We start from the raw sequence: 26,406 nt of genomic DNA, 5'->3' as shown, positions 1-26,406 counted from the left end.
GTGGTAAATATTTGAAGTACAGGACATTAAAATAAATCACAGCCACATTAAGATCAGCCCGGAAGACAATTTACAGCTAATGGTACAATTTACAGCTGAGGCTGTCATTATTCACCTGTTGCTTTAAAGGTCCCTTATTTTACACTTTTACAGTGTTTTATTTGAAGTGTTGATAAATGTAAGATATATTTGTAGTATTCAGAACCATGTACTTTTACATCTCCTCTCTCAGGCTTCACTCTGAGCCTCTCTTCTGATTGGCTGACTGTTTTCTGAGTGATTGAATAAAAATATAGCAGATTTCAGGTAAAAACTTAGAACTGGGCTGAGCTCTTTGATTTGCTGACAGTATTAATATAGAACCTAGACCTGCTCTATAATCAAAAAACACATGAAAGTCTCACTTCATACACTATGGGAATTATGTATCAGAGTATGACATGTCAGAGATTTAGAGCAGATCTTCAAATATTTTGTGCATCTTTAAATGTTGTTTTGAACACTTTCAGATATTGTTTGTTCGTGTAGGAGACCTATAGTTTCTGTACAGTGAAAAACTGATTGTAATTATGTGTGTATTATCTTGTAGTTAAAAAGGAGGGCGAAGAAGTCAGGGATACTCTGAGAGAAAGAAACCACAAACCAGACCTGAATCAGTAAAAATTCACACTTCAGCACTTGAACCATCACAAACTCCTTTCTTCACTTACAGCTCAAGTAGCACAGCAAGTCCTTTCTGCACTTTCCTTTCAGCAGACACTTCTGCTTCAACTGTCATCTCAGTTTCTTTCAGTGAATATACTTTAATGAATATACTTGACATTTCACCTTCTTTCAGTGCTTCAGCTTCAACTTCAAATCTTTTAAGTGCTTTTACCTCATCCGTTACTCACATATATAAAAACTGTTTCTAAAGCTCAGAAAATCCAAACGTTGTAAAATGTATCCTGCAGTTTACAGTGGAAATGAGCATTTTTTTCTATTTAAAATGACTTGTTGTGTAGCCAAACATGGTTCAAACCAACACAACTTTATTCTTCTTTCAAACTGAAATACAAAAAAAAATCATAAAGATATGATACTGAACTTTGTAAATATGAATATGTCAACAATAATGTGTTTTGCCTTGTGTGATTTTCCACATAGATGGATAATCACACCTGTATGCCAATCATTTGTATAATGTCATTTTTCTTATATCCTGTTATTTAGGTTTGTTTTTTCTGTTTTGTACTTTATGTATTATTCTAATTTATTTTTTGGATGCCTATTGTTTGATTTACTTCATTGGTTCTCAATTGCTGCTGTATTATCTATTTTAATGCTGACTCATTACTTTTGGTCACAATTGAGTCTTAAAGAAGGCTTGGATGGAAAAGATGAAGTTACAGGATAAAGAAAGAATTTCAAGAGAAAAGGGATTTGCAGTTAGACACAAAATTCAAATGTATTATGTTATATGACATGTGTGGGAAAAAAGCTGCTCAGATGAAGCCAGAAAACTACTTGGATATTTAATCTTTGAATAAATTTTATGTGAAAATGTAATTGATAAAATCTCATGTTCATTCCATCATACTGTGCTTCATATCCCTCTGTGCTGGAGTATCTTAAAGTGAACCATTTTTCTGTCAGTACCAGCTTTTCCCTTTTGCTACAGCTCCGCCTAGTGGTCACATTAACACCCTGCTGTGTTCCCTGTCAGCTAATCTGCATTCCCTGGCAGGCTGCTCCCTGTCAGCCAGCTGCTGCTGGGCCCACCTGGTCCTCGGTGATCCGCCTGGACGGTGCGTTGGTGCCAAGCTCCTCCAGTGGGTAGATGATCTGGCGTCGTGGGCGCACAGGAACTGCACAGTTGAGGATGAAATCCAGATGGTGGACGCAGGAATTCTGAGAGCAGAAGAAGAGTGCAGTGTCAGTGAGCTCAGAGGAAGAAAATCCCCTCTGAGGTTAAACAGCATCAGCTAGGGGGGCTCGGGAGGTGAAGTGATAATGAGCTCTGGTGAAAAGGTTAGGTGATGCAAGGTTTACACGGCTGATATGAGCTGATTATGACTGGAAAACGTCAACTAAAGATTCACCCCCTGAGCAGAGCTAATTCTGTGGTTATCTTCTGCCATTATTCTATTTGCAAATCATCATCTCAGTCTGGTGCTTGTTTGTGGAAGGTAATTAGCAGAGGAAGTGGAGGCCTCTACACGTTGAGGAAATGTCTTATTATGGTGTGGAGAGGTGGAGCTGGCAGCACTGTCAGCACCTGCTGCCCTAACCCCCGGGACAGCAGCCCACTGAGGGCCACACTCTGCAAAAAGTGCCCTGCTGGAAGCTACAACATTTTTCAACATGGAATAATCCATCTATTGGTTTTATCTAAACAGTTTCATCCGCAGGAACTTAGAGTTATTACTTCTGCACAAATAAAATTCTGGATTCACAGGAAATCACAAACATAATGGGAAGGAAAATTAACGTTTTTTCTTTGCAGTTTAATAAGATTTTTTTATTAGCAGAAAATTGATGCAGCAAAACAAGTGGAGGTTTCTTGAAAGTTTTATATCACCTTCATCTCACTATCAAAATACTTGGTTTAGCTACTTTGGCATCATCATCATCATCATCATCATCATCTGTGGACACTGAATTACTTAGAATTATAAATGACACATTAAAAATAAAAATCTAATTCTGGTTCCCTGGAGTTACCTGCCTATTTTATATTCATGCCACCTGTGTAAAAAAAAATCTTGTCAACAAGTGAAATCATCTGGTCACAGGATTTTAATTTCAATAACTTTTCATCAGGGATATTTTTTGCAGTGTATGAACTGAGGATCATTACACTAATGACAATGCGCAGCTGAGCAGACATGCACAGAGGCTGGAAGGGGCCCGGTGATGAAGGGCCAGTAAGGGCCTGAAGGTCCCTGTGCACCCACCTCCTGGCTGTGACAGGGGGGGTAGACTCTGTGGTGCAGGCAGGATCTGTGAGCTAGCCGGAGGGCCTCCTTAAACAAGTGTTTGGTGAAGTGCTGGAAGGAGGGTTTGAGGACGAAGTGGCGTATCTGAGCATGCTCCTCGTAGCTGTGATGGCTGAAGTAAATGAAGTTCTCGATGTTGTAGTTGGCACAGATGTACTCCACGTCCTGACAGACAGATTCATGTGGATTAACATTTCCATGACAAATATATGTATTTTATATTTACACATTTTAATATTCTTTCAATACACTTCCCCTGTTTTCTGCCTTTCAAATTAGGGCTGAATGATATGCAAAAAAATCATGTTGCGATTATTTTGGCAGATATTGTGATATGAAGCTGAATTTCAATTGTGAATTTCTGCATTTAATTTTCACTGAAAAAAAACAAAAAAACATACAAATTATGATTGTGTGGTTTTAGCTGGGGCTCGTACCAAACAAGCATGTTCCTTTACATGTGGATAATAGGATTTACAGAGCAGGACATATAGATATAGAACCATAATGCTTCAGTTATGGGTTGTGACACATTTTATCACAAAAACTGTAGCTTTGGACATTACTCTCAATAATATTTCAATTAATTTTGTTATGGGGCCGAATGTCAGCTGTAAAGATTTTCAAACAGATTATGAGCTGGAAAAGGTTGGGGACCACTGAACTAATCTTTTTAGCACTAAAGTAGATACTGAATAAACGTGTTGTTGTCAAACAATAGGGGAAATATATATATCATTGAACTTTGAAGCCAACTGAAACTGAAATTGAGTGTTATTTTCCTACTATCAGTCCTCATCCAACGTGTTCAGCTTCATCTGAGGACGTCGGCTAGAAACCTACCTGCTCGTCTCTGATGATCAGAACCCCCACAACCTGACTGTCCACCTGAGCCACGAAGGCCTGCAGCGGCACCCCGTCCTGAAGAGATAGGAGAACAAGACAAACACATGGAAATTTACATGTGTGCATTCAACTGAATGTGAGCATGTGTATGCACCTTCTGAGTTCAAGCACAAGCTGAGTCCAGTGCCATGAATACACATGAAGTGGCTGCATTCTCATTTGAGAAGTAATTATCAGTGTTGGAGCTGCAGCAGTGACAGCTGGGGTGTCAGTCAGAGAGGAAAATCCGTTCAACTGAATTCTCACCAATCTGTTCCCTGGCAAAAGTGTGATATTCCTCTTTATTCCAAGACAATCATCATTATACCAGCTCGAGTCACACTCCATGGTCCAAAACAATCATCATTTAATTTTAAAGTTAAAGGGCCATAATTAGAATTACAACCCGGATATTTTCTCTACTGACAGTTTAAATTCTTTTTAGACACAGACTGAGTTACAGGTCAGTTTGTGTTTAGGGGGAAACTGGTTAATATCTAATAAATCATATTTTATTTCTATATATTTTAGCAGTGGTGAGTTTTAGCTGTAGTGAGAGAAAGATGAGCATTAAAGTAGTATGAAAAAAAAAGAATAAATACAGTTATATTTGGAAAGATGACAGGACACCATATACCCCAACATTAAATCCACTCTACTTAAAACCATTATTATCATTATTATTATTATTATTATTATATTATACAGTAACTGATTTCTGCATCATTATGCTGCTTCACTTTGGAGTTTGTGCTGCTGTTGAACTGTATTGTATTATACAAAGCAGCATCTGTTGTTTAGTCCACCTTCACACAGCAGTGGACAAAATAATAGGGACATCTGACAACATAACTATGCAATACAGTGCCACAGGATACATCCTCCAATGATCACAGTTGAATCAGCACATCCTTAACACACTGAAACCTTTTTGAAGAGGGTACTTATTGTAGCATTGCTGTATTAGACTGCACTTTTTTTAATTTTATTTCAAGTATTAATCTCTATGGGAAAGCAGAGCTGTATCAGCATCATTCATAACCATGGGAAAGGACAAACAGCTTGTAGAGTGGCTGAAGGTGAAGACCAGATGTGTTGGTATGAGTGTGTAGACTGACTGGGCCACTGCGGGTCTTGTAGAAGCAGTCCAGGTCCTGCAGCAGGGACTTGCGTAGTCTCAGACCCTTTACCAGATCAGAGACAGCAGGCTGGTCTGCAGCCAGAGCCGGCCTCACGTCCACAGGCCTGCGAGAACAACCACACCATGAACACAACACAGGCCTATAAAGATGCCAAGTGAAGATTACTAGCGCAGAGTTTTAACAGGAATAAATCATTATTAGTATAATTCTGATAAATAAACCAGATTATCAACAAGCAGAGTGTCTGTTTCTAGCAGCCTCTAATTCTTCTTTGGGGAGTTTCTGCATTGTGTAAAACTTTGTGGTCCATGAAGGAGGTCACATGACTGAGACAAGGAGGGAGAGACTGAGGAGATCTGGTGAATGGCTGAGGAATGACCGGTCAGTTTCATATAAATGCAGGACCTCGGGGGCAGGAACTGTAACTCAGTGGCTTTTTAAGTGTCAGTGTACTGTTCATGTACAGGAGGAGTCACAAACCTTTAGGGACCTCCTTTCTTTGCAAACGACAGCATCGGTGACCTGACAGTGATTCACTGATGCTGCCTGTAAGAAACAACCATGTGAGGGGCAAGTTTTTTCAGGGTCGACCCACCTCAGCCCATTGCGGTGGAAAATGTAGAGTTCGTGAAGCGGTGAGCTGGTGTCACAGGCCGGCACCCTGAGGAAGCTCTGCAGCAACGGAAACTCAGGGGAAAGAGTCGGTACTGTGATGATGCAGAAATCCAGATCCTGACAGACACAAGGACAACAAACACCAACATATACACTTCACTAAGCAGACACTCAATACGTCATGAAACAATCGAGTTCTAAAGAATTCTCAGGAATCTTAAACTTTTCAAGGCCTTGAAATCCAAGTCCCTCATGATGAGTAAAAGAATCTTTTTTTTTTTTTTTTTTTTTTTCACAATTCTAGAATTCTTGTACTTCTCATAATTCCAGGGACACAGGAGTATTTATGTGATCTGTTGCTGAGGTATGGTGATCTATCACTTATTTACATCAACAAAAACTTATTGTGTGGTAGAGAACAGCAGCCAGTGTCTTAAACATAACATGCCAAGATGATACTCACAGGGAAAAGTTTGAATACATAAGGAATGAAGTCCACTGATCTGGAAGAAAAGAAGAAGACGGGGAAGTGAGAATGTGTGTCTGTGCCAGTTTCAGAATCAAAGCCAAGCTGGTGATCACTGTGGTGGAACAACTGGCCGACCAATCTGCCCGCTGCTTCCAGCTCAACTTCTCGTCTTCGACTCGCTGTCGCTTTAAGCACTGCTCTCATTAATAACATGCTCACTCTCGGCAGGAAGCGAATCGACTCCATATTCAGTAACAGCTGGGAGGTGTGGTGGTGGCGAGAGGAGCCCAGCGGGAGCCAACTAACAGTCACTCTCCCTGCTTTAACACGGCATATGACTGATGTAACGCTGGACGGCTGCCACCAGAGCTGCAGGAGACCCGCCTCAAAAATTTACCAAATTGACAAAAACTGATAACTTTTGAAATATATTTGCAATAAAAAATGTTTTTCAATGTGAATGTGAATCATAGAATATGAACTTTGTAAAAGAACCTTTTTGCTGAAGTTGCCGGAGTAAGTTTTTATTTTACGGTCTTATTTTACAGTCTTATTTTTTTATTTATTCTACAGATGTATCTCAATTTATTTAATACAATAATACTGCAGTATTTAGTTTTACTGTCTATTTTCCACAGCTTAGACACGTTACAATCATTCATGTCAGTTGTTTACATGTACAATAATTTATTTGCGGTGGTAATGTCTTTCTCCCATGTTACTGTCGTTCTAATTCTAATATTACAGGGGTTTTTTTCCACTGTTCTTGATTGTTTTGTTTGTTTTTTTTGTATGTTTTTTGTGTATTTTTGTGTTTTTAATGTCTACTCTATATGCCCTTTAAATTGCCTCCTGGGGACAAATAAAGTTTCTTGAATTGAATTAAAGTGAAGAAAAAAAAATTACTGAGCATGGTTACATTTGAAATTTGGTTTAAATTTGAAGATTTCATTTCCTAAATATCCTCCATCCATTTTGATTAAAAATGAACAAATGAATAAAAGAAAGTGAAAAAATAATAAAGAATTATCATTAACAGATGGAAATTTCACTGGCAGACTCCAGCAGATACCACGTTTATTTCCATATTTTAATAATAAACAAGAGGAAAAAGAGAGTGGATGTACATTTTAGCATTTGACTAAAGCAGGGCAGTAATTTCTGTTCTGTGTCAGTACCAAAAACCAACAGCGTGTTAGTCTGACTCTTAGCCCATTAGTTCCTACTGAAGATGTAAATCTTTAAAAATGGCTCATAAATATGTTTCATCTTTTTCAAAGTGTCAGTAGTTTCCAGCTGGTCACTGCCATTTTTAGCAAACAAACAGTAAATGGTGCATTTATTCGGCACTATTTTCAGCAGGGAATTAATCCACATTTGGTGCTCTAGCAGGGGCAGCAGGACTGTGTGTGTGTGTGTGTGTGTGTGTGTGTGTGTGTGTGTGTGTGTGTGTGTGTGTGTGTGTGTGTGTGTGTGTGTGTGTGTGTGTTTTCACGGTGATGAAGGAACATGTGACCCAGTGTAACAGTGAGACTCATTGATGTGTTTTTAATAGTGTTTGGAAACAGTGGAGCTCTGTAGCTCAGAGGAATCAGATACATCAGCCGTGATACACAGACTGCTGGTAGGAAACAGTCATTGTTGGTTTTGGTGTTTTCATGGGAATAATAAATTATTCATTGTGTAATGTCAGGAACATTACCTCATTTCATAATTCTTGTCAATGATGAAGAACTGAATGGAGAAAGCGCTGGGTTTCTCTGAAAACCCTCCAGCTCCAGTTGCCTGAGTCTCCTCCTGCCAAGATGACAGCAACAGTAACAACAAACATACCATGAAAACACACCATACCCAGCCCACAGGTTGGGAGCCACTGTCATAAGTCATGGTTGTGATTGATCTTCATCAGGATGTAAATTGTAGCGGGTCAAACCACTGAATGTATCTACCTCATGTGTCATGAGAAGCTCCGTTACCTGTTGTGAGGAGGAGCTTTGGGTCTGTCTCAGCTCCTCTTCATCGTCTCTTGTGTCAGTAAGAGCAGCATCAGGTTTGGTTTGCTGCGGTTTGTACAAACCATTGAATTCACTGAGCTCAAAGTTGTCACACAGCTGTTTCAAATCAACATCAGAAGTGACACTGATGAAGCCAACAGCAGCACCGTCAATCTGTGGGTGAAACACAGTCACACTCATATTAAACTGTACATCTGTAATCCAGCAGCCCACTGACACTACATTTTCATTTTCTGTTGCCTCAGTAATCAGCTTTTACATTTCTGCTTTATAACCAGTGAGAGAAGAGCTCAGCAGTTAGCATGAGCAGCAAGAGCTACTGAAAGAGCAAACAGCAGATGGATCTTAACACAACATGGACAAGAAGTTTTGAAGAAGACCTTAGAAGAAAATATAAATTTGAACATCTGCAATTCTGTGACAACTAGCAAACTCCACCTGCTGAGAAAGATCTGATTGGAAGCTTCAGAGCAGCTACCACATCATCATCATCCATAAATACTACCATTTCATCATCTGTGCATGTTGTTTTCTCAAGATGGGTTTAGAAAAAGCTATTAATTTAGGTTTGGATTCAAATCAGACTCTTGACACATGACGCACAAGTAGACAGTGAAGAGCAGAGGAAGAAAATAACCCTGTTCGTGCTGAATTGTATGTAACAGAGCTAGTTTATGGCATTGAGCAGAGTGAACAGACCAACCCTCTCGGGCAATGTTGGACTGTTTGTTCTCTGAGCGCTGAACATATTCAGACAAAAAGCCCAAAATGCTTCAGATGTCTGGACACAATATGTTCAGTGAGAGCATGTCTTGGCCAAGTATCAGCTCGTATCTGCCATATGTTGCCATGAACACATGTCAGCCCGACTGGCGGGGGGTGGGGGGTGGGATCTGTCGTCTCCCAGGTCCAGAGGGAACAGACCCCAGCAGGGTTTCTGACAATCAGTCAAAGCAGAGAGCTGCGATTACATCATTTTTAGACTGGAAGAGTGGATCAGAAATGACTGGGAACAAATCACATAAGTCACATAAGACCACACAGAGCGGACCTGATGTTGGATGGTTTCTCAGTTTAACAGCTGTTGTGGATTTCTTTTCAATGCCATTACGCTACGATCAAAAAATAACCTCAAATTTAAAAAATAGATGGAGTTGTGTGTGTGTGTGTGTGTGTGTGTGTGTGTGTGTGTGTGTGTGTGTGTAAAAAAAAATAAAATAAAAAATAAAAATAAAAAGGCTTAAAGCTGGAACAAACCTCACAGACAGCAGTCTGGTTTTCTTCAGTCTGAGCCTCAATGACCTCTGCCAGAATGTACGGCTGATTGGCTGATAACAGTTTTGTCTGCTGTTCGAATATGTTCATAATATCATCATGATCTTCAACCCTGTAATACACAGAAAGAGCAGCACCCTACACCTTAAAGCTCCACCAATCAATATCAGCTCTGATAAATGCACTGTGCAATACCCTGCAGCAAACAGCAGAAAGACACAGTTAGGACATGACTCTGGCAGATTATAATCTTTCTCTGTCTTCTGGGAATAGACAACTGTTTGCCAACTACAATAAGTAATAATATGAGTTCTTCTGCCCCCAAGTGCCCCAAAATATCAATTACTGATTTTACCTAGTTACAGCTAAACAGATCCACATCATCCAGTGGAAGATTCACCTCCATTAAATTCTGCTGAGAGACTCACTATAATATATTAAAGGTCCTATATTTTACTCTTTTCCAGTGTTAAAGTGTTGATCTCCATCAGAAGATATATTTGTGGTTTTAAGAACCAAAAACCATCTCAATGTAGTTTTACATCCCCTTTCTCAGGCTTCTCTCTGGAGCTCTAGTAACAACAGGTCGGCAAAAAAAGTCACTTTTTGTCACTGTTCTCTGTGTGATCCAGTAAAAATACAGCAGATTTCAGGTAAACACTCAGAGAAACCAAATCCTTCAAGGTTGCATGGTGAGTCCTGGTGGCTTGAGGCATAGCTGAGAACAGTGACTACTTTGTTGTGACATGGAAATCTAACTTTATACAATATGGGACCTTTAAACTGTCGACGTGTATGTTTGTTTTTTGAATATGGGCATTCTAGTCAGTTCACATCTGCACACATGCATGTCCTCACTTTTACTTTTCACTGAGCTACATATGCACTAGACACAGGTTTGTGTGTTTTGTAGCCAGATGCTGTGTTAATGAGGAGGAATAATGAGGAATCACCTGGCAGGGCGGACGTGCAGCCTTGGACAGTGCTGCTGTCTGTGGCAGATTAATGCTATGCACTGTGGCCCCGGGTCAGTCAGGCGCTGCAGCGGCTCGAACACACCATCCAGTGGTGGCTCTAGACACACACACAAGTCACAAGACTGAGTCTCACGAAATGAAACCTAAAAGTAACAATGAAGCAGCTCTTCACCTAAATCATCGATGTTTGGGCTGAGCAGGCAGATGTGATCAAGCTCTGCGATGGCATTAAAGACGGCCCTGGAAAAAAATGTACAACAACAAGGGAAATTATAATTTAGCAGACACTCCGTACACCTGTATGTATCTATTCTCTGTGGTTGCTACGAACCAAAGCACCTTATTCTCACAACTATTTTCAATATTCATGACATTTAGGAGTTGAACCCTGATAGTGTCATGGTTCTCTTGCACTCTCCCACATAATTACCACAGTCTTTGTTAGTTTCCTAACAAGCAAACACCTTAGCAAACACCACATTGCATTATTCTAAATGAGGAGCCTGACATTCCGTTCACATTGTTGTATCATTATCAGTTTGGATAAGTGGAATTAAATAACTTCTCTTTGTCTTTGGGTTACGGTGTCTGCAGTGTCAGTCCTGCTTCCTGGTTTGGCCAAAAGAGGTGGCTGAGGGTGGAGCCCACTTAAATACAGGGACCCAAGAAAATGGACCAGACCAAAGGCTGTGGCAACAGGGAGGTTTGAGGGGGGGGGGCGGAGTCCTTGTTTCTAATGGGCTGATCAGTTAGTATATATGTCTCCCTCCTGTCTCCTTTTATTAGGTCAGTTAGTCAAGGTCAAGTGTTGCTAGCAGTAGATTTTTGCCTAGACCCTATTTTAAGGGCCCAGTTATTTACGACTGATGGAAAAGTGAAGCTTTATGAACCAGTGAAGCTGTTGCATCAAAAAAGGGTTAATTACTCAAAGCTTTTCAAATCAGAGCTCGATGAGGACCTCTGCTGGTAAAAGTCAGGAGAAGCACTGTGATGCAAAATATTTCACAACCAGCCAACACGTGAATCTCCTTGAAGCAAAAGTGAATGAATTGAGAGATGAATACATGAGTGAATAAATGAATAATAAGATTTATATTTAAATAAACAAACTTGCATACGCCACTAAAACACAAAGATAACACTGACTGTTTAGTCCCTAAAAACATATAAAGGTATTTCTTATTCTTCAGATGAGACACAAGAACTGAAGCAAAGGAAATTTGGAAAATGAAAATTCCAGATTTGAATACAACAATAAGACAGCATTTGAAAGCAAGTGATCTTATCTTTTCATACCTCATTATCTCCTTTACACTTGCTGTAGCAAAATCCGGCTGTGCCACAAAAAGGTGGAGGAAGAGTGTGTTCAAAGGCTGCAGAGGAGGAAAGAATTAGCCAATTTTCCTCCAGTGCAAGTGTCACTTCACATACACCCAAAGATCCACGTGATCCCATATAATTAAAAACTATTAGTATACATAAACAGATGTACAAACAGTATTGATCTTAAGAATAACTCTGTCTGCAGTTTTTTTGCAGTATTGTAGGATATTGTGAATGATACACACTGTGCAGTTTTCAGGACTGAAGTGTTTCTGCAGGAAAGATTCCCAGCGAGCCTGATCTACCAAATCTCCAACAGGGTAATCGAAGAAAGAAGCGTGGGCCAGGATGTCATCCTTTTCATTGGTCAGGGTCACAGCCAGGTTGGCTTTCTCTCTGCGAGGTCCAAGAGATCAGAGGAGACACAAGAGCAGAAAAATCATGTTTATGTGACATTAAAACTAAATTAATACAGCATAAGTATTTGCATGGAATCAAATTAAATTAAATTAAACTTTACTGTCATTGCATTGAGTAAGTACCAGTACAAGGATATACAGTCTAACCAGAAAGTGCAAATGGTACCAAATTGTATGTAGATATATATATATATATATATATATATATATATATATATATATATATATACAAATGAATTTTACTGGAAAATGTCAAAAGTATGAACAATAAGAAAATATGGTGTATGGGTGAGAGCAACTTTTTATAATATGACAATAAACCAGTACAATGAATGCAACTATAAGTGTGTAGCTGGACCCAAAAATAAGGCATTATGTACAGTTAAATTGTTAAATATGTCCGAGTTAAGTAACCAATGCTTTAAATACTATTAAATACATATTAAAATGGCATTTTATAGACAAAATTAATTTCAAAAATAATTCATAGAGAGCCTCAAAGCCCAAGCGTTACTTTTTCAGGTCAACGAGTTAGTGTACTTCTGCCTGAACTTTAGGATGCTAACAAAGAAAATGTTTTTCTTACAGAAGCTGAATTACATTCACTTTTCCAAACACCGGCAGAGCTGTTGGGCCGATGAGGCCGGCAATCCCCTGAGCATCCGCCGATTCACTTCTTCTCACGGCCGCAGCCTCCTCCCGACCGCTGTCTGAGGTCACGGTCCTCATCGTCTGTAGTGACGTTAATGTAGTACAACAAAAAAATAAAATTAAACAGAAACACACAGAAGTGCTGTTACTTACCTTAAGCAGGTTTATATCTGACAAACTACAAAGTTGTATTTAGAGGCTAACTCTCTGCTGCTTGTGGGTGAAATTGTCCGTAACGTTTAATCGCGGTGGTTGCTAGCGGGAGCAAACCCTGTTACCATAGTAACGGAACGCTGCACCGGAGGTCAACGGCAACTCGCAAGGCCTTCTGGGTACCGTAATGGCGGCCGGCGCTTAGTGAGACAGGAACGTCTCGTCGCCTGTCCCAGTTATTGTCGTTGTACAAACATTTTACACAGCTTTGGTAATCTGATTTTTGTTTTTTTGTTAAACCTGCCAGCAAAAATGGCGTCCACCGCGGCAGGCAAACAGAGGATACCGAAGGTGGCGAAGGTAAAAATCCCAAAACACATTAGGAGAGATGAGCCATGAGTTGACTTCGGCTAAGCTAATGCTAACAGACAGCGGTAAAGTTCAATGAAGCAAACTTCTCGGGATAGCGCTCATGCTTGCTTTTACGTTAAAATCTGACACATTTGTAAAGTTGACCGGGAACATTCCGTAAGGTATTTGTTCAGGTGGGGTAACGTTAGCCTGACGAAACCCCATTTGCCACAATAACAGTTTAGCAACTTTCCTGTCTACTAACTGATCATGCAGCGCTTTATTTGGGTTTCCTGCGCGTTATTATTATTTGTCTGTACTTTATTGCGCCACTTATTTATGTTTTTGTGCAACGAGCCATATATCGGTATTTTTTTTCCTTCTCTGAGGACTCACTGGAAGTCAGTGCTCTTGACTTAGCCCTATACAAACACAGTTATAGTGCTTACTAAACTTGTGTAATGATGTACATGGAAAATACAAAGATAACATTAAGTTCAACTTTACACTTCATTGTCAAGTGAACTATCTCTCCTTCGAAGCTTGTAGTCTTGTATAGCCATCCAAACAGATATATAGCCCCCCCCCCCCCCCCCCCCCCCCCCCACCTGTTTTTACAAAATTACAACTGGACAAGCATAACATTTTGCCGTGGCAAGAGCAAAATTAATGCACTTTAACTTTGGAAAGTGTCAAAGGTTTGATGGTAGTTAGTGTTAAGAACATAAATGTGAAGGAACATAAAGACATCACGCTTAGAGCTGGAGCAACATAATGTTAAATGACTTCTTGTGTTTCAGGTGAAGAATAAAGCTCCTGCAGAGGTTCAGATCACCGCTGAGCAGCTGCTGAGAGAGGCCAAAGAGAGGGAGCTTGAACTTCTGCCGCCGCCACCAAAACAGAAGATCACTGATGAGGAGGAGCTGAACGATTACAAACTGAGGAAGAGGAAGGTGAGTGCTTATGACCAGTGAAATGTCTGGTGTATCAATATATCGTTTACTGCATTTGTTGCATTTTTCAAGTCTACAATCTTTAACACAGACATTTGAGATCCTCTGGCTCTTCCTAAGCTTGTTCAACACTTTCATTAAGCTCTAGTAAGCCGAACATGAGGAGCAGAGGCAGACTAACTTTTTGTGAAACTCTTGTATATCTTGTCTTTCAGGGGTTTGAGGACAACATAAGAAAAAATCGCACTGTCATCAGTAACTGGATAAAATACGCACAATGGGAGGAAAGCCTGAAGGAGATCCAGAGGTATCGTGCTTGTATTTACTGCCTTATAAAATATCAGGACATCATTATATTGTCAAGGAACCATCTCTAAATCAGAGTTATTTCATTGTCAGTTTTGGTCTAGTGACATTTTTTCCTACCAGTGTTCTACGTTATGATTACCCTTTCATATGCTGAAACAAAATGAAAAATAAAACATCAAGAACTCTGACCTGATCTATCCATTTAGATAATTTGGGTAAACGTAGGATCATTTACACAGAGGTTCTGCTTGAACAGAATCAGTCCTACTGTATCTGAGCTGTTTCCCCTCATCACTGGTTCCTCTGGTTTCAGGGCTCGCTCCATTTACGAGCGAGCGCTGGATGTCGATCACCGCAACATCACCCTCTGGCTGAAGTACGCCGAGATGGAGATGAAGAGCCGCCAGGTGAACCACGCCCGCAACATCTGGGACAGAGCCATCACCATTCTCCCACGAGTCAATCAGTTCTGGTATAAATAACATTTAATTACCTGCTGACAGACTATTTGTCACCAGTTTCAGTGATGACGACATTTCTCCGATGTGTTAAAGGAATAGCAAAAAAAATTGCCTCCTGGCTATTGCTTCATTCTCAGAGTGCAGATATCTGACTTTCTGTAGGATAAAGATAAAGTTATGTTTGTGAGTGCTGCACTGAGTTGATGTTACTCTAACCCTATTACTTATATTTTATTGGTACATTTATTAAAGTATTACCAAACTGTTGATTATTTTTTAATTGGATTGTGTTGCTAGGAAACAGGTGATCAGCTGCTTACATTAGAAAATACAGAAGGAAGGAATGTTTGGATGTATTAGAATGATTGTTTGAAACTTTGAAAAGCTTTACACATGTATATGGCTATAACACAGTAGATGGAGAATCTTTGGTATGTGTGTGTGTGGCCTACTTACATGGTTGTCCAAATATCTTTGGTTCCTTCTGCTTTTTAATATCTGATTATTTGTCCCTCCCACAGGTACAAGTACACCTACATGGAGGAGATGCTGGGGAACGTCGCCGGCTGCAGGCAGGTGTTTGAGCGCTGGATGGAGTGGGAACCTGACGAACAGGCCTGGCACTCCTACATCAACTTTGAGCTGCGCTACAAGGAGGTGGACAAAGCTCGCACCATTTATGAGCGATATATCCTTTTGTTGGTGTTGTGGTCAGAGGGTTCATCCTCTGAAAAGAGCAACTTTTACCAATATACAGGATCTCACGGCAAGGATTTAGTTTTATCGGCATGTTTGCAGACAGGCCAGCAGAGGAAGTCTGCAGTAACAAGGGCTGTAGTGAAGTCAGTCAAAAAATGAAGATTAAAAAAAAGATTAAAACAATGTTTTCACTGAAATGTATTTCACAAGATAATACATTTAAAATGTCAAAACAACCTTTTAGAAATCAGGAATCAGTGATATTCTGTTACTTTACCTAGTCCCATAAGTTCCACCAATTTTTATTTCAACAAAGAGTACACAGTGTGTAAAACAAACTGCTGAGCAGACAGAAATCAGAATGGTTCAGTTTGACTGAGTAGAAATACACAATGGATTCACCTCTGTCTCATGGGAACTGCTGCTAGTTTTCATAAGACTGGGATGAATATTTGTTTGTCGTCTGAAAACTCCTTAACTCTGCTGCACTCGTCATCGTTCATCCCGAAGTGAAGAACTGGATCAAGTATGCTCGTTTTGAAGAGAAGCACGGTTACATAGCTCACAGCAGGAAGGTGTACGAGAGGGCGGTGGAGTTCTTCGGAGAGGAACATGTGGACGAAAACCTCTTTGTGGCCTTCGCCAGGTTTGAAGAGACACAGAAAGAGGTTTGTTCAACTTGGCATGAAAAAAGACATTGAACATATTGTTGTTCTTGTCCTAAGACTGAAGTGAGTTGTCTTTTGTAGGAAGAAAGCTTGTTGACTGATTGTCCCTTTTCTTACAGTTTGAACGCGTGCGGGTGATTTATAAGTATGCCTTGGACAGAATCCCGAAACACCAGGCGCAGGAGCTTTTCAAGAACTACACCATGTTCGAGAAGAAGTTTGGAGACCGGAGGGGAATCGAGGACGTTATCGTCAGCAAACGAAGGTTCCAGTACGAGGAGGAAGTCAAGGTATTAACAGTTATTAAGTTCAACAAGATTTTGTTCGGCTCCCGGCCAGACTTGAAAACGGCTTGGTTTCCTTTAGAGAACACACAGGACAAGTTACTTTACTTTTCTTCTGTTCATTCTCAGTCCACCTCCACTTGGAGCAGTTAGTAGAGTTAATTAGTTTGATGACCTTGAAAGCAACAAAAGAAAATGCTATTATTTTCAAAATAAAGACATCCACTCTTTAAATTAGACATTTCTTTATTTACTGTTATTCACCTCTGATTTACTCATGAAATATATTTATCTTTATTTAGTTAAACATTTAACCAGAACTCTGTATGCGTCAGCTTTGACATTCTTGTTTGCAGCATTGTGCTTAAACAATGTTATTCAATAATATTCACATCACCTATAAGTCGTAACCAGGTCCCATAACCAAGGTAAGAGCAACAAAGTGTGTCCATAAATCAATCAAAGCCGAACGATAAGCAATGCTGCTAAACATTACAGAGCCTTATTTAATATTTATCAGAATTATATATTGAATATATTTTATGTTTCCAGCTAAAACTAAAAATGACTTCCTGTCCTTGTGACTGACATTTTTCTGTTTGTATCCAGGCAAACCCACACAACTACGACGCTTGGTTTGATTACCTGCGCCTGGTGGAGAGTGACGCCGACCCCGACACAGTGAGGGAGGTGTACGAGAGAGCCATCGCCAACATCCCCCCCATCCAGGAGAAGAGACACTGGAGACGATACATCTACCTGTGGATCAACTACGGTCTGTACGAAGAGCTGGAGGTCAAGGTGGGTTCACACACTCATCATCATCATCATCACCCTTCATTTCAACTCAAGACACTGAGGAGGAAGGAATTCTGACACTGATGTTACTACCAACATTTATATAACTTAACAAAACAGGAAATAAAAGCAGTTTAATGTGAGTTGTATGAATAATTACAAATATTTTGATTTTTCTTCATCAGGATCCTGAGAGAACGAGACTGGTGTATCAGGCCTGTCTGGATCTCATCCCTCATAAAAAGGTAATTTAGATTTTTACTCTGCCTTATAATTAATATGTTATAATACTAAAGCAGAAGGCGGATGTAGTTGACATCACAGCAAGAGGTTTGATGCTGTTGCTACAACTGTTCTAATCTTATATCATGTTTATGTTTCAGTTCACATTTGCCAAGATTTGGCTGCTCTACGCTCAGTTTGAGATCCGACAGAAGAACCTGCAAGGAGCCAGGAAGGTCATGGTAAGAGTCAACAGAAGATACTGTTGTCATTTAGATCAACATAGAGACCAGGATAAAAAAAATCATTAAGTTGGAAATAATATCCGGACGGACTCGGTCCACTTGCGCTCACCATGATTCCTCTCCTCAGGGCACAGCGATCGGCAAATGCCCCAAGAACAAACTGCTGAAGGGCTACATCGAGCTGGAGCTGCAGCTGCGAGAGTTTGACCGCTGCAGGAAGCTGTATGAGAAATACCTGGAGTTCACTCCGGAGAACTGCACCACCTGGATCAAGTTTGCAGAACTGGAGACGATTCTGGGAGACATGGAAAGAGCCCGCGCCATCTTCGAGCTCGCCATCGGACAACCACGACTGGACATGCCAGAGGTATGGATACACTTCAGTTCATTTAATCAGTTCTTTAGAAAACATGGTGGTAAACAGTTACTCTGGTGAAACATGTGACTATAAGTGTGAAAAAGTTGAATTGTTTCTTATGTTAATGTTGAGACTCAAGATGGACGGCAAGAGAGCGAGAGGGTGACACAGCAACAGTCGGCATGAAATCAGACCGATTCATTTTATACAAAGACATTTGGATGTTTACAAAATCACAGAGTAAAGTAGAAGATAGACAAGTTCAAGTCAAGTTTATTTCTGCGGCACTATTCAGACACAAGGTAGCTCAAAGTGCTTCACATAGGCGCGGAAATACATCAGAGATGGAACATTAAGATGACGTTAAATTAGCATTTAAAACAAATACGAATAAATATAAATATTTCAAGAAATCATATGAAGATTGCATAAAGTCAGGTAAAAAACCGAGGGCACCATTTTCAAATTTTGAAATTCTTAAAATTTTGAAAATTAAAAAAAGGTGAAGTTCATAGCCCAGAGTGTCCATGGATCTCAGGTGTTCAGGAAGCTTGTTCACAGGTGAGTAGAGAAACTTGAAGCTGCTTCACCTCGACTGGTTCTGATTCTGGGAACACTGAGTGGAAGTGATGACTTGAGGGTCTGGATGCTTCATATCAGAACATTAAAACATGAGACATCTGACAGGTTTTACCCTCTGTGTCTTCACTTCATGACTGAAGCACATTTAAGTGATGAGGGTCCGTAACTTTTTCCAGACTGGCAGGATCACTCTCACAAAGGTAGAAGGTAACATTACAAACATTAAAAGTTTTCTTTCATTTGTTTTCATTTCAAAGCTTCTGTGTCTGTCACTGTTTCAGGTTCTGTGGAAGTCCTACATCGACTTCGAGATCGAGCAGGAGGAGTATGGAAACACACGGAACCTTTACAAACGGTTGCTGCAGCGCACTCAGCACGTTAAGGTGAGAACTACAGTCCAGCTCAACACGAGGAATTATCATGACATTTACACCAGGGTTAAACCAGCGTGAGGAGCCCCAACCTGACACCACCTGACCTCTGACCTCTTCTTCTGCTGCAGGTTTGGATCAGCTACGCCAAGTTCGAGCTGTCGATCGACAGCCCCGACAGGCTGCAGAAGTGCCGGCAGATCTACGAGGAGGCCAACAAGGGCATGAGGAGCTGCGAGGAGAAGGAGGAGCGGCTGATGCTGCTCGAATCCTGGAAGGACTTTGAGAAGGAGTTTGGCTCCGACAGCACCATGGAGAGAGTCAGGAAGCTGCTGCCAGAGAAGGTGAAGAAGAGGAGGAAGCTGACGGCCGAGGACGGGGTAAGAACTGCACGTCACCCAGCAAACCGGTGTCAGTGTGATGTCATATTGAATATAGTAAATAGAGCATCATGTGGTTCTGGTTCTGTACCTGTGGCAGTAAGGATTTTTATTTTCCTTATTTTTGTTTGAGCTCAAGTCTTTCAAGATTCAGCTCTGAAAAGATGTAGTTATAAAACCTATGGAATACATAACGAGTTGTGTCCAATCAGTGCTAATATAATTCATCTTTTTATTGATATAGACTATTGATCAACCGCAATTCTGATAATTTGTTGTTCATCAAGCAAAAAAGTCAAACATTCTCTGGCTCATGCTTCCAGAAACTTTCTGCTTTTCAGTTGAAAAATATCTGATAATTATAACAATTAGTTGTAGTTTCACTGATTTAATACAGATCGTTGATTGTTTTTAAGCTAAATTAACACCGTGATTTCAAAATGCTTTAAACCATTTTTAGTGGATTTTCTGTTTGCATGAAGGTTATATTCTAATCCAAATTCATCATCAATTAACAAGTTTAAGGTCTATTGATTAAAATAACTTTGAAACTGGGGAAATTTGAACTTGAATCTAAAAGACAATCAGCAAATCTGTACTGCCTTTAACTGACCTCTATCAAATCAATGACTCTGTAGAAATTAATTGTATTGAATGAATGAAAATGATTCAGCACTCATGGTCATGCAAATGAGGAAAATTCATTTTAGAAACTGCATCAAATTTCCAATTGAGTTAATATTAAACTCAGCACAAGCTTTATAATTGATTTTAAGTTATTTTTCAGTAAAAAAAGTAAAATATTTAAATAATTCTCTGGCTCCAGTTTTTGCGATCATATCACTGTGAACTAAACATCTTTGGACTGTTTTTACAGTTTATAGACAAACTGAATAATTAATAAAGAAAAGCCACAGATGAGTGGATAACAATAATGATCAGCTGCAGCCAGTCGTGGGTGTTAATCATGATCTCCCTCCCTGATTCCCACAGTCGGATGCAGGCTGGGAGGAGTACTACGACTACATCTTCCCCGAGGACGCCGCCAACCAACCCAACCTCAAGCTGCTGGCTATGGCCAAGATGTGGAAGAGGCAGCAGGCGGATGACACGCAGAAGGATCCAGAAAAAGGTCCAGAGGCTGAAGAGACGGAGCCGTCGTCCTCTGACCAACCTGCAGCTCCTCCTGAAAACCAGAACGACTCTGACAGAAACACTGAGACTGAAACAGAACAGGAGAAAACGTACGATGACCGAGATGACGACAACAGCAGCAGCAGCGGCAGCAGCGAGAGTGAGAATGAGGATGATGATGATGGTGGAGAGAAAAAGGAGAAAGAGAGCAGGCGCAGTGAAGAAGATGAAGATGATTAGGTTCTCCTCTCAGGGACACGAGGGGGCCGAACGTCCTGGATTAATTTTTCTACTCTTTCATTTTTTTTTAAAGAAAAACAAGAAAACCGGCTCACGATCAGGCTTTATTGTATGACCATGTTTTCTTTGCAACTGTGCTATTACACATACACATCAACTCAAACCGGCTCTTTGTGTTGTTTCTTAAGCAAATTTAGAATTTACACGAAATGAAGCTGAACTGGGAATTAATGATTTAGAAAATGAAGATCTGTACAAGCAGTGGCTCTCTGGCTGTGAGGCTTTAAACACTGAGGAAACAGTGTCTGTGGCAGTTTTATTATGTACAGAGTGACTGAGCAGGTCCAGTAATTATCACACACATTCCACATCTGACCATCAGGGTACAGTGAGCAGAGCGTCAGAGAGCCACCGTCTACTGTTATTCAATGTCCTCTGGTCTGACAGGATGTGGCAGCGGGATGATGGACTTCTTCTCTGTGTCTCTGGACAGAGCTTTCCTCATATCTGCAAAAAGAAAACATAAAATCCATCATTTTTCTTCTGCAGCTCTGTGTGAACAACAGGCTGTGTGTGATAAAGCCAAACAACAGATTTCACTCTAAATTCAACCTGTTGGATCACAGGGACACAGGCAGCGCAGAGACTTTGTTTACGACACAATAAAATGTCATTAAAGGGTAACTCCAACCAAAATATCATCCGCCTCCATCTACAGTACGATGGAGGTGAACAGAATTTGGTTTGTGATGCTCAAAGTTTTATACATTAAAAAAAAAAAAAAAACAGAACTCCACAGCAATAGAAACAATGTCCTGGTTATGTCCTGTCACAACCAAACAGCTTTATAAATACACAGCAAATATACTGATAATACTGATACTGCTCCTGAAGCTGTTTTACCACCATCCACAGGTAGTTTTTTCTCCAGCTGTGAGCTTTGTGCAGTGCATTGTGGGAGAGTGGTGTAAATCAACAGAACAATAAATTAATAAAATTCCTTTCACATCCATTTTTACTGGGGATGGAGACAGATGAGCAGCAGCGGAGCAGACAGGACAAAAAAACCTTATTATACAACTGTACAGTCAAAAGCTGTGATGTGTTGTCCTGAGTCCAAGCAGCAGCTGACTTCAAAACAGAAGACTGAAGCTGCAGCGGTTCAGTCTCAGGATGTTGAAGCTGTCTCAACAGTCACAAATCGACTAGAACACATCAGATTTTATGACTCATCTCACCATAAGCGTCTTCGTCAGGCTCTCCGTTGCTGGCTGAGTAATACTCTATCACCGTCCTGTAGACGCTGTAGCCCAGACGTTTGTACATGTTCACTGCCACCTGGTTGGAGACTCGCACAAAGAGATCCACAAAGAAGCCACCTTTCCTGCAGGACAACACCACGTTAACAGTCACAGGAAAACCTCCATGACGAGGAGACACCAGGGGAACAAGGGAGTGAGGGTCATATGTGACATGATCAACTAACATTCAAACAGCAGAAGCAAGTGAGAGGTCAAATAAAAAACAACTTCATTACAGCTAGAGGAGAAAATTCTGACATTAGGAATAAAATTACATGAGATTTTTCTTTCTTGTCTCAATATGAGCTGATGATAAAACATATTCATCCACAAACCTCTCTGAGATCTCCTCCAGCATCTCCATGAGTTTAGCTGCCAGTCCCAGTCTTCTGAACTCTGGAGCCACGGAGAGAGCGGTGACGTGGCCGTGCCACTCCTCACGGGCCACAGATCCCTCCGCCTTCCCCATGACTGCAAGACAACAATCAATCCGCGTCAAGCAAGAGTTACAGAGGGTCTATTTTATTACCACAGCAGTGATACACGATTCATTAACGAAGCACAGCATACTTTTAATTTGAAATCCTGGGTTCAGTTAGTTTTAATAAGTGTTAATGGAGCATTTAATCTGCAATTATTACAAGATTTTAATAGCAATTAATCTATTTCAAGGGCCAGGTTGTTGAATGTAAAACACAAAATACAGGAGGCCTTTTTCACAGCAGCTAGTTTGACTCGTCATAGCAGAAAAGGCACAGGTGTTAGCCTGCTAACACCATTAGCCATCCTTAGTATTATCCATTACACCTGTGCTACACTAAAACTCTGACACTGAAGCAGCTAAATGGAATTCAGCCTTATTAATTTGATTATTACACGTTTAAATGTCTTTGGGAATGATGTATTTATGTACATGAAATGTTTAAAAGTGTTTAACTGATTGTCTGGAGGACGGAGTGTTTTCACTGAGATGGTTAAAGTGCCACCACATCGACGGAGAAATGTCAGAAATACAAGGTTAATGCTGCGTTGTTCCTCCGTTTAGATCCATTTTATTCTTGTTACTATACTAATTCATTGTTAAATCATGTGTAGTCTTGGTCTTGTTTATGGTGTCCATATGTTTGCTGCAGGGTTTGGATCTATTTCTTTTCACTTCAAAAATTAACAAATTTGACTCAAACTTATGCAAAAAACTACATGTAGTTTAAACCATATTGTTTTTAAAAAGCAGGGATAGTCATGGTTTTAAAACACTTTATAAAAAGAGTGGAACTGTGTTTTTACAAACTGATCTTATTGAGTATAAACCCTGAGGGAGCAGAGGGACTCACTGTAGCCCATCAGTTCACCACCAGGAGCCTCTGCAACGATGAAGTACTCTGGCCAGTGAGCCAGGTACTGGAGGTAAAACGGGATCCCATACTGAGGGTCAAAGGTTAAAGAAACTGAGCATGACAAGCTGCATGAAGGTGGACTTTAGTGTAGACTGGATTAGCTTCAGCGAAGTGGACCTACTCTCCCGGAAGTGAGAGGACAGATCACATGTCATTATCTGAAATAATCATAACCCGTGTGAAATGTGTGTTTGATTTAAACATGACAACAACACACATTTGTACCGACAAACAAAGTTAATGAGTCCAGGTGACATTCACGTGAAGAGGAAGGATACGGTTTCTGTCAGAGGATCCAGGTTACTGTTGGACAGACAGGAGACAAACATTAGTCTGGACATGTACGATAATAGTAATAATAGATAAACACACCAAACTCAATCCAATAATTGTATTTTTTTTCGTTTAATGTTAATGCTACCTATGAGGATGAATCTTAAATAGGTGACATAACTTCATTTACATTCGTTAGGGATTACCGGTAAATTCGGGTTATCTGTGCCCGACCAGAGCCCATTCATTTCCTATGAAATGACCCACAAACAGCTGATCCAGCCCGCTGCTAGCCGACTAGCGAGGCAACAGTGACGAACTTTAACGGAAACAACAGCTTTTTGACAGATTATATTTATGCCGATTTTTTTTACATAAATCACTGCGATTCACATCCGTTTTAAATCGTGTACTTAAAGGTGTTTATTTTCGCCAATAATACAAAATCGCTAAATCACATGTTTTTTGTATGGAGTTTCACAGCGGGTCTTTCCATCAGCAGACAACGAGCCCGGCAGTCGGTGTGTGGTCACACGGTCCAGCCTGCTAACGCAGCTGCGCACAGCAGCCCCGGCTGCGAGGTCGCCCCTGCCACACAACACCACACATCTGGGTAATTACGCTCAATACATCTTAAGTCGGAGAACTGACCAGACTCCACTCACATATTGTTGAATTTAAACAAATCGTCGCAGGTAAACGGTCGCAATGTTGTCATCTCGGCTGCTGCTCTGTGTCCTTTCACCTCACAGGACCAACGAGACCTCGGCTTAGTTTAAAAGGCAAAAAGAAAAAGAGCAGCGCCCCCTGCTGGGGGGGAGGGGGGCGTGCTGCATGTGCAGAGATGTGCAGGATATTTATATTTTTATGGCCTGTGTTTTTTGCTTTTCTACAAAGCACAGTTATTTTTTTCTAGTGAACTAAATATTTGTTATATCATATCATACGTGCATTTTGTTATAATTTGACTTTATTTTATAATTAAAGGACTTTGACCATCTGCTGTTGAAATAATGAACAACACCAGCACAGAGAGTGACTCACAGCCCGGCAGCAGGTGGAAAACAGAGTAAGTTCTGCACATAGTGACGACTGTGTTTAAAATATTTTTAGTTTTTAAACAAATGACCACTGTGATTTATTTATGAAATTAACTGAAACCAGAGGCTGCAACTGAATATAGAGTTTCAGTCTAAAAATTGATGGCATGCTTTGTAAAATGGTAGACCGTCATTTAAAGTTGACATAATTTACAGTAAATGAGATGAAAGATGCTAAAAAAAAACGTCTTATGTTTCTGTATGGCAGTGTTTCCCAACCTTTGGACATATGGTCCCGTAAATAAAAGCAGCCTCTAGTTGCCTCCACTAAGGAGGTTGTGTTTTCACCCGTGTACGTTCAGCAGGATTACGCCAAAGGCACTGAACCGATTTACACCGAACTTGGTGGAATGATGGTTCATGGGCCAGAGAAGAAGCCATTTCATTTTGGAGAACATGCAGATATTTTACTGTAAATTAGATTTTTTTTTCTCTGAGGTCTGGTGTGTGTGGCCTTGCTAAAGGTCTGTGGTCTTCGAGTGCCCTTCTAGTTTTGTATGTTTAATGTCTGCTAGTTGTGACCACTTAAATAAAGAATTAATTCACTAGAAAAAAAGGACACATCCTATTCAATGGACGATCATGTGAACTTTCAGATTTGCAACTTATCAACTCAGTGACTCAACAGCTACATCAGATGGTTGCCATGAAATTCTCTGTAGACATTTGTGGTTCCCAGATAACGAGTCCTGGTGTTTGGGCGATCCTCGGACTTTTCACTGAACACAACACCACGAGTGTTGGATGGATTGATGTGACATTTGCTACACACATTCAAGACCCATCAGGATGAACTGTAATCACTTTTGTGATTCTCTGACTCAAATGTTTAATTTGTCAAATGTTTGGTTCTTGAGACATTGGTTTTCTGGGACTTCTGCCTGGAGGTGGAGGTGATTGAAATTTCATATGTGGTTCTTATAGCATTGAAAAAATAACGTCCTTCAACCTCAATGCCTGCTGTGAATAGGTTTTGTAGGGACTCTGGGTTCCAGTGAAAACTTAGTCTAGCTGACTGAGACTTTGGGCCCTTAGGTGTCAGGGTCTCTTGGGAGACCATCTACTTTTCATGAGACTCTCTCATCTTTTTCCAGCTCCATGTAGGAGCTGCTGGGCAGCAGGATGAAGATCCCTGTGACTGTTTGACTGATCCAGTGCCTGCTGGAGATACAGACATCATAAGTCTTTATTAGGACTCATCACAAATAAAATCACTGGAACATTTTCTCTGTGGGATCAGTGTAAATATCCCCTGTGTGGAAACACCCAGTCTCAGCATTTAAACAAAGCCTTCCTGAGGGGATTCAGGTAAACTGACACTGGTTCAGTTCATCAGGTGGGAAGGTGTGGCCTCTGTTTGCCGGTATGAAGGTTGCCA

General features: G+C 40.5%; 3 protein-coding genes across 6 annotated transcripts in view; 1 reads left to right on the top strand and 2 right to left on the bottom strand.

The window, feature by feature from the left end:
- cfap61 (cilia and flagella associated protein 61) overlaps positions 1–13,064 on the bottom strand; it is a 36,209-nt gene extending 23,145 nt beyond the window's left edge. For 2 of the 4 annotated variants that reach the window (XM_071467548.1, XM_071467550.1), the window contains exons 1-15: positions 12,903–13,064; positions 12,685–12,830; positions 11,925–12,075; positions 11,653–11,729; positions 10,529–10,596; positions 10,333–10,453; positions 9,362–9,491; positions 8,039–8,257; positions 7,792–7,886; positions 6,084–6,123; positions 5,601–5,737; positions 4,982–5,108; positions 3,822–3,899; positions 2,937–3,143; positions 1,762–1,890 (exon numbers count right to left, since the gene is read on the bottom strand). In XM_071467548.1, coding sequence (XP_071323649.1) covers positions 1,762–1,890; positions 2,937–3,143; positions 3,822–3,899; positions 4,982–5,108; positions 5,601–5,737; positions 6,084–6,123; positions 7,792–7,886; positions 8,039–8,257; positions 9,362–9,491; positions 10,333–10,453; positions 10,529–10,596; positions 11,653–11,729; positions 11,925–12,075; positions 12,685–12,827 — 1,722 coding nt within the window. In that variant the 5' untranslated portion in view covers positions 12,828–12,830; positions 12,903–13,064. Of the gene's footprint in view, positions 1–1,761; positions 1,891–2,936; positions 3,144–3,821; positions 3,900–4,981; positions 5,109–5,600; positions 5,738–6,083; positions 6,124–7,791; positions 7,887–8,038; positions 8,258–9,361; positions 9,492–10,332; positions 10,454–10,528; positions 10,597–10,918; positions 11,628–11,652; positions 11,730–11,924; positions 12,076–12,684; positions 12,831–12,902 lie in introns of those variants that run through there. The other 2 variants (XM_071467549.1, XM_071467551.1) reach the window with 2 other exon arrangements.
- Positions 13,065–13,077: 13 nt separating this feature from the next.
- Positions 13,078–21,120, top strand: crnkl1 (crooked neck pre-mRNA splicing factor 1). The gene is made up of 14 exons (XM_071467552.1): positions 13,078–13,262; positions 14,054–14,206; positions 14,422–14,513; positions 14,829–14,987; positions 15,498–15,664; positions 16,165–16,343; positions 16,463–16,633; positions 17,237–17,428; positions 17,611–17,670; positions 17,809–17,889; positions 18,020–18,259; positions 19,114–19,215; positions 19,335–19,583; positions 20,577–21,120. Exons 1-14 carry the CDS (start codon positions 13,215–13,217, stop codon positions 20,955–20,957), a joined length of 2,274 nt encoding a protein of 757 aa, XP_071323653.1. The 5' UTR covers positions 13,078–13,214; the 3' UTR covers positions 20,958–21,120.
- naa20 (N-alpha-acetyltransferase 20, NatB catalytic subunit) lies at positions 21,049–24,727 on the bottom strand. The gene is made up of 6 exons (XM_071467553.1): positions 24,594–24,727; positions 23,934–23,958; positions 23,593–23,683; positions 22,594–22,729; positions 22,196–22,341; positions 21,049–21,464 (listed from the first exon to the last, which is right to left on the bottom strand). The coding sequence occupies exons 1-6, from the start codon at positions 24,644–24,646 to the stop codon at positions 21,379–21,381; spliced, it is 537 nt and encodes a 178-aa protein (XP_071323654.1). The 5' UTR covers positions 24,647–24,727; the 3' UTR covers positions 21,049–21,378.
- Positions 24,728–26,406: the final 1,679 nt, after the last annotated feature.

This window comes from Trachinotus anak, unplaced genomic scaffold (assembly GCF_046630095.1).
Source record: "Trachinotus anak isolate AG129_WGS33_773 ecotype Australia unplaced genomic scaffold, CSIRO_AGI_Tana_v1 ptg000031l, whole genome shotgun sequence".
Lineage (NCBI taxonomy): Eukaryota > Metazoa > Chordata > Actinopteri > Carangiformes > Carangidae > Trachinotus > Trachinotus anak.
The sequence above is the reverse complement of the archived record's forward strand: the minus strand, read 5'-3'. Positions and strand labels throughout refer to the sequence as shown.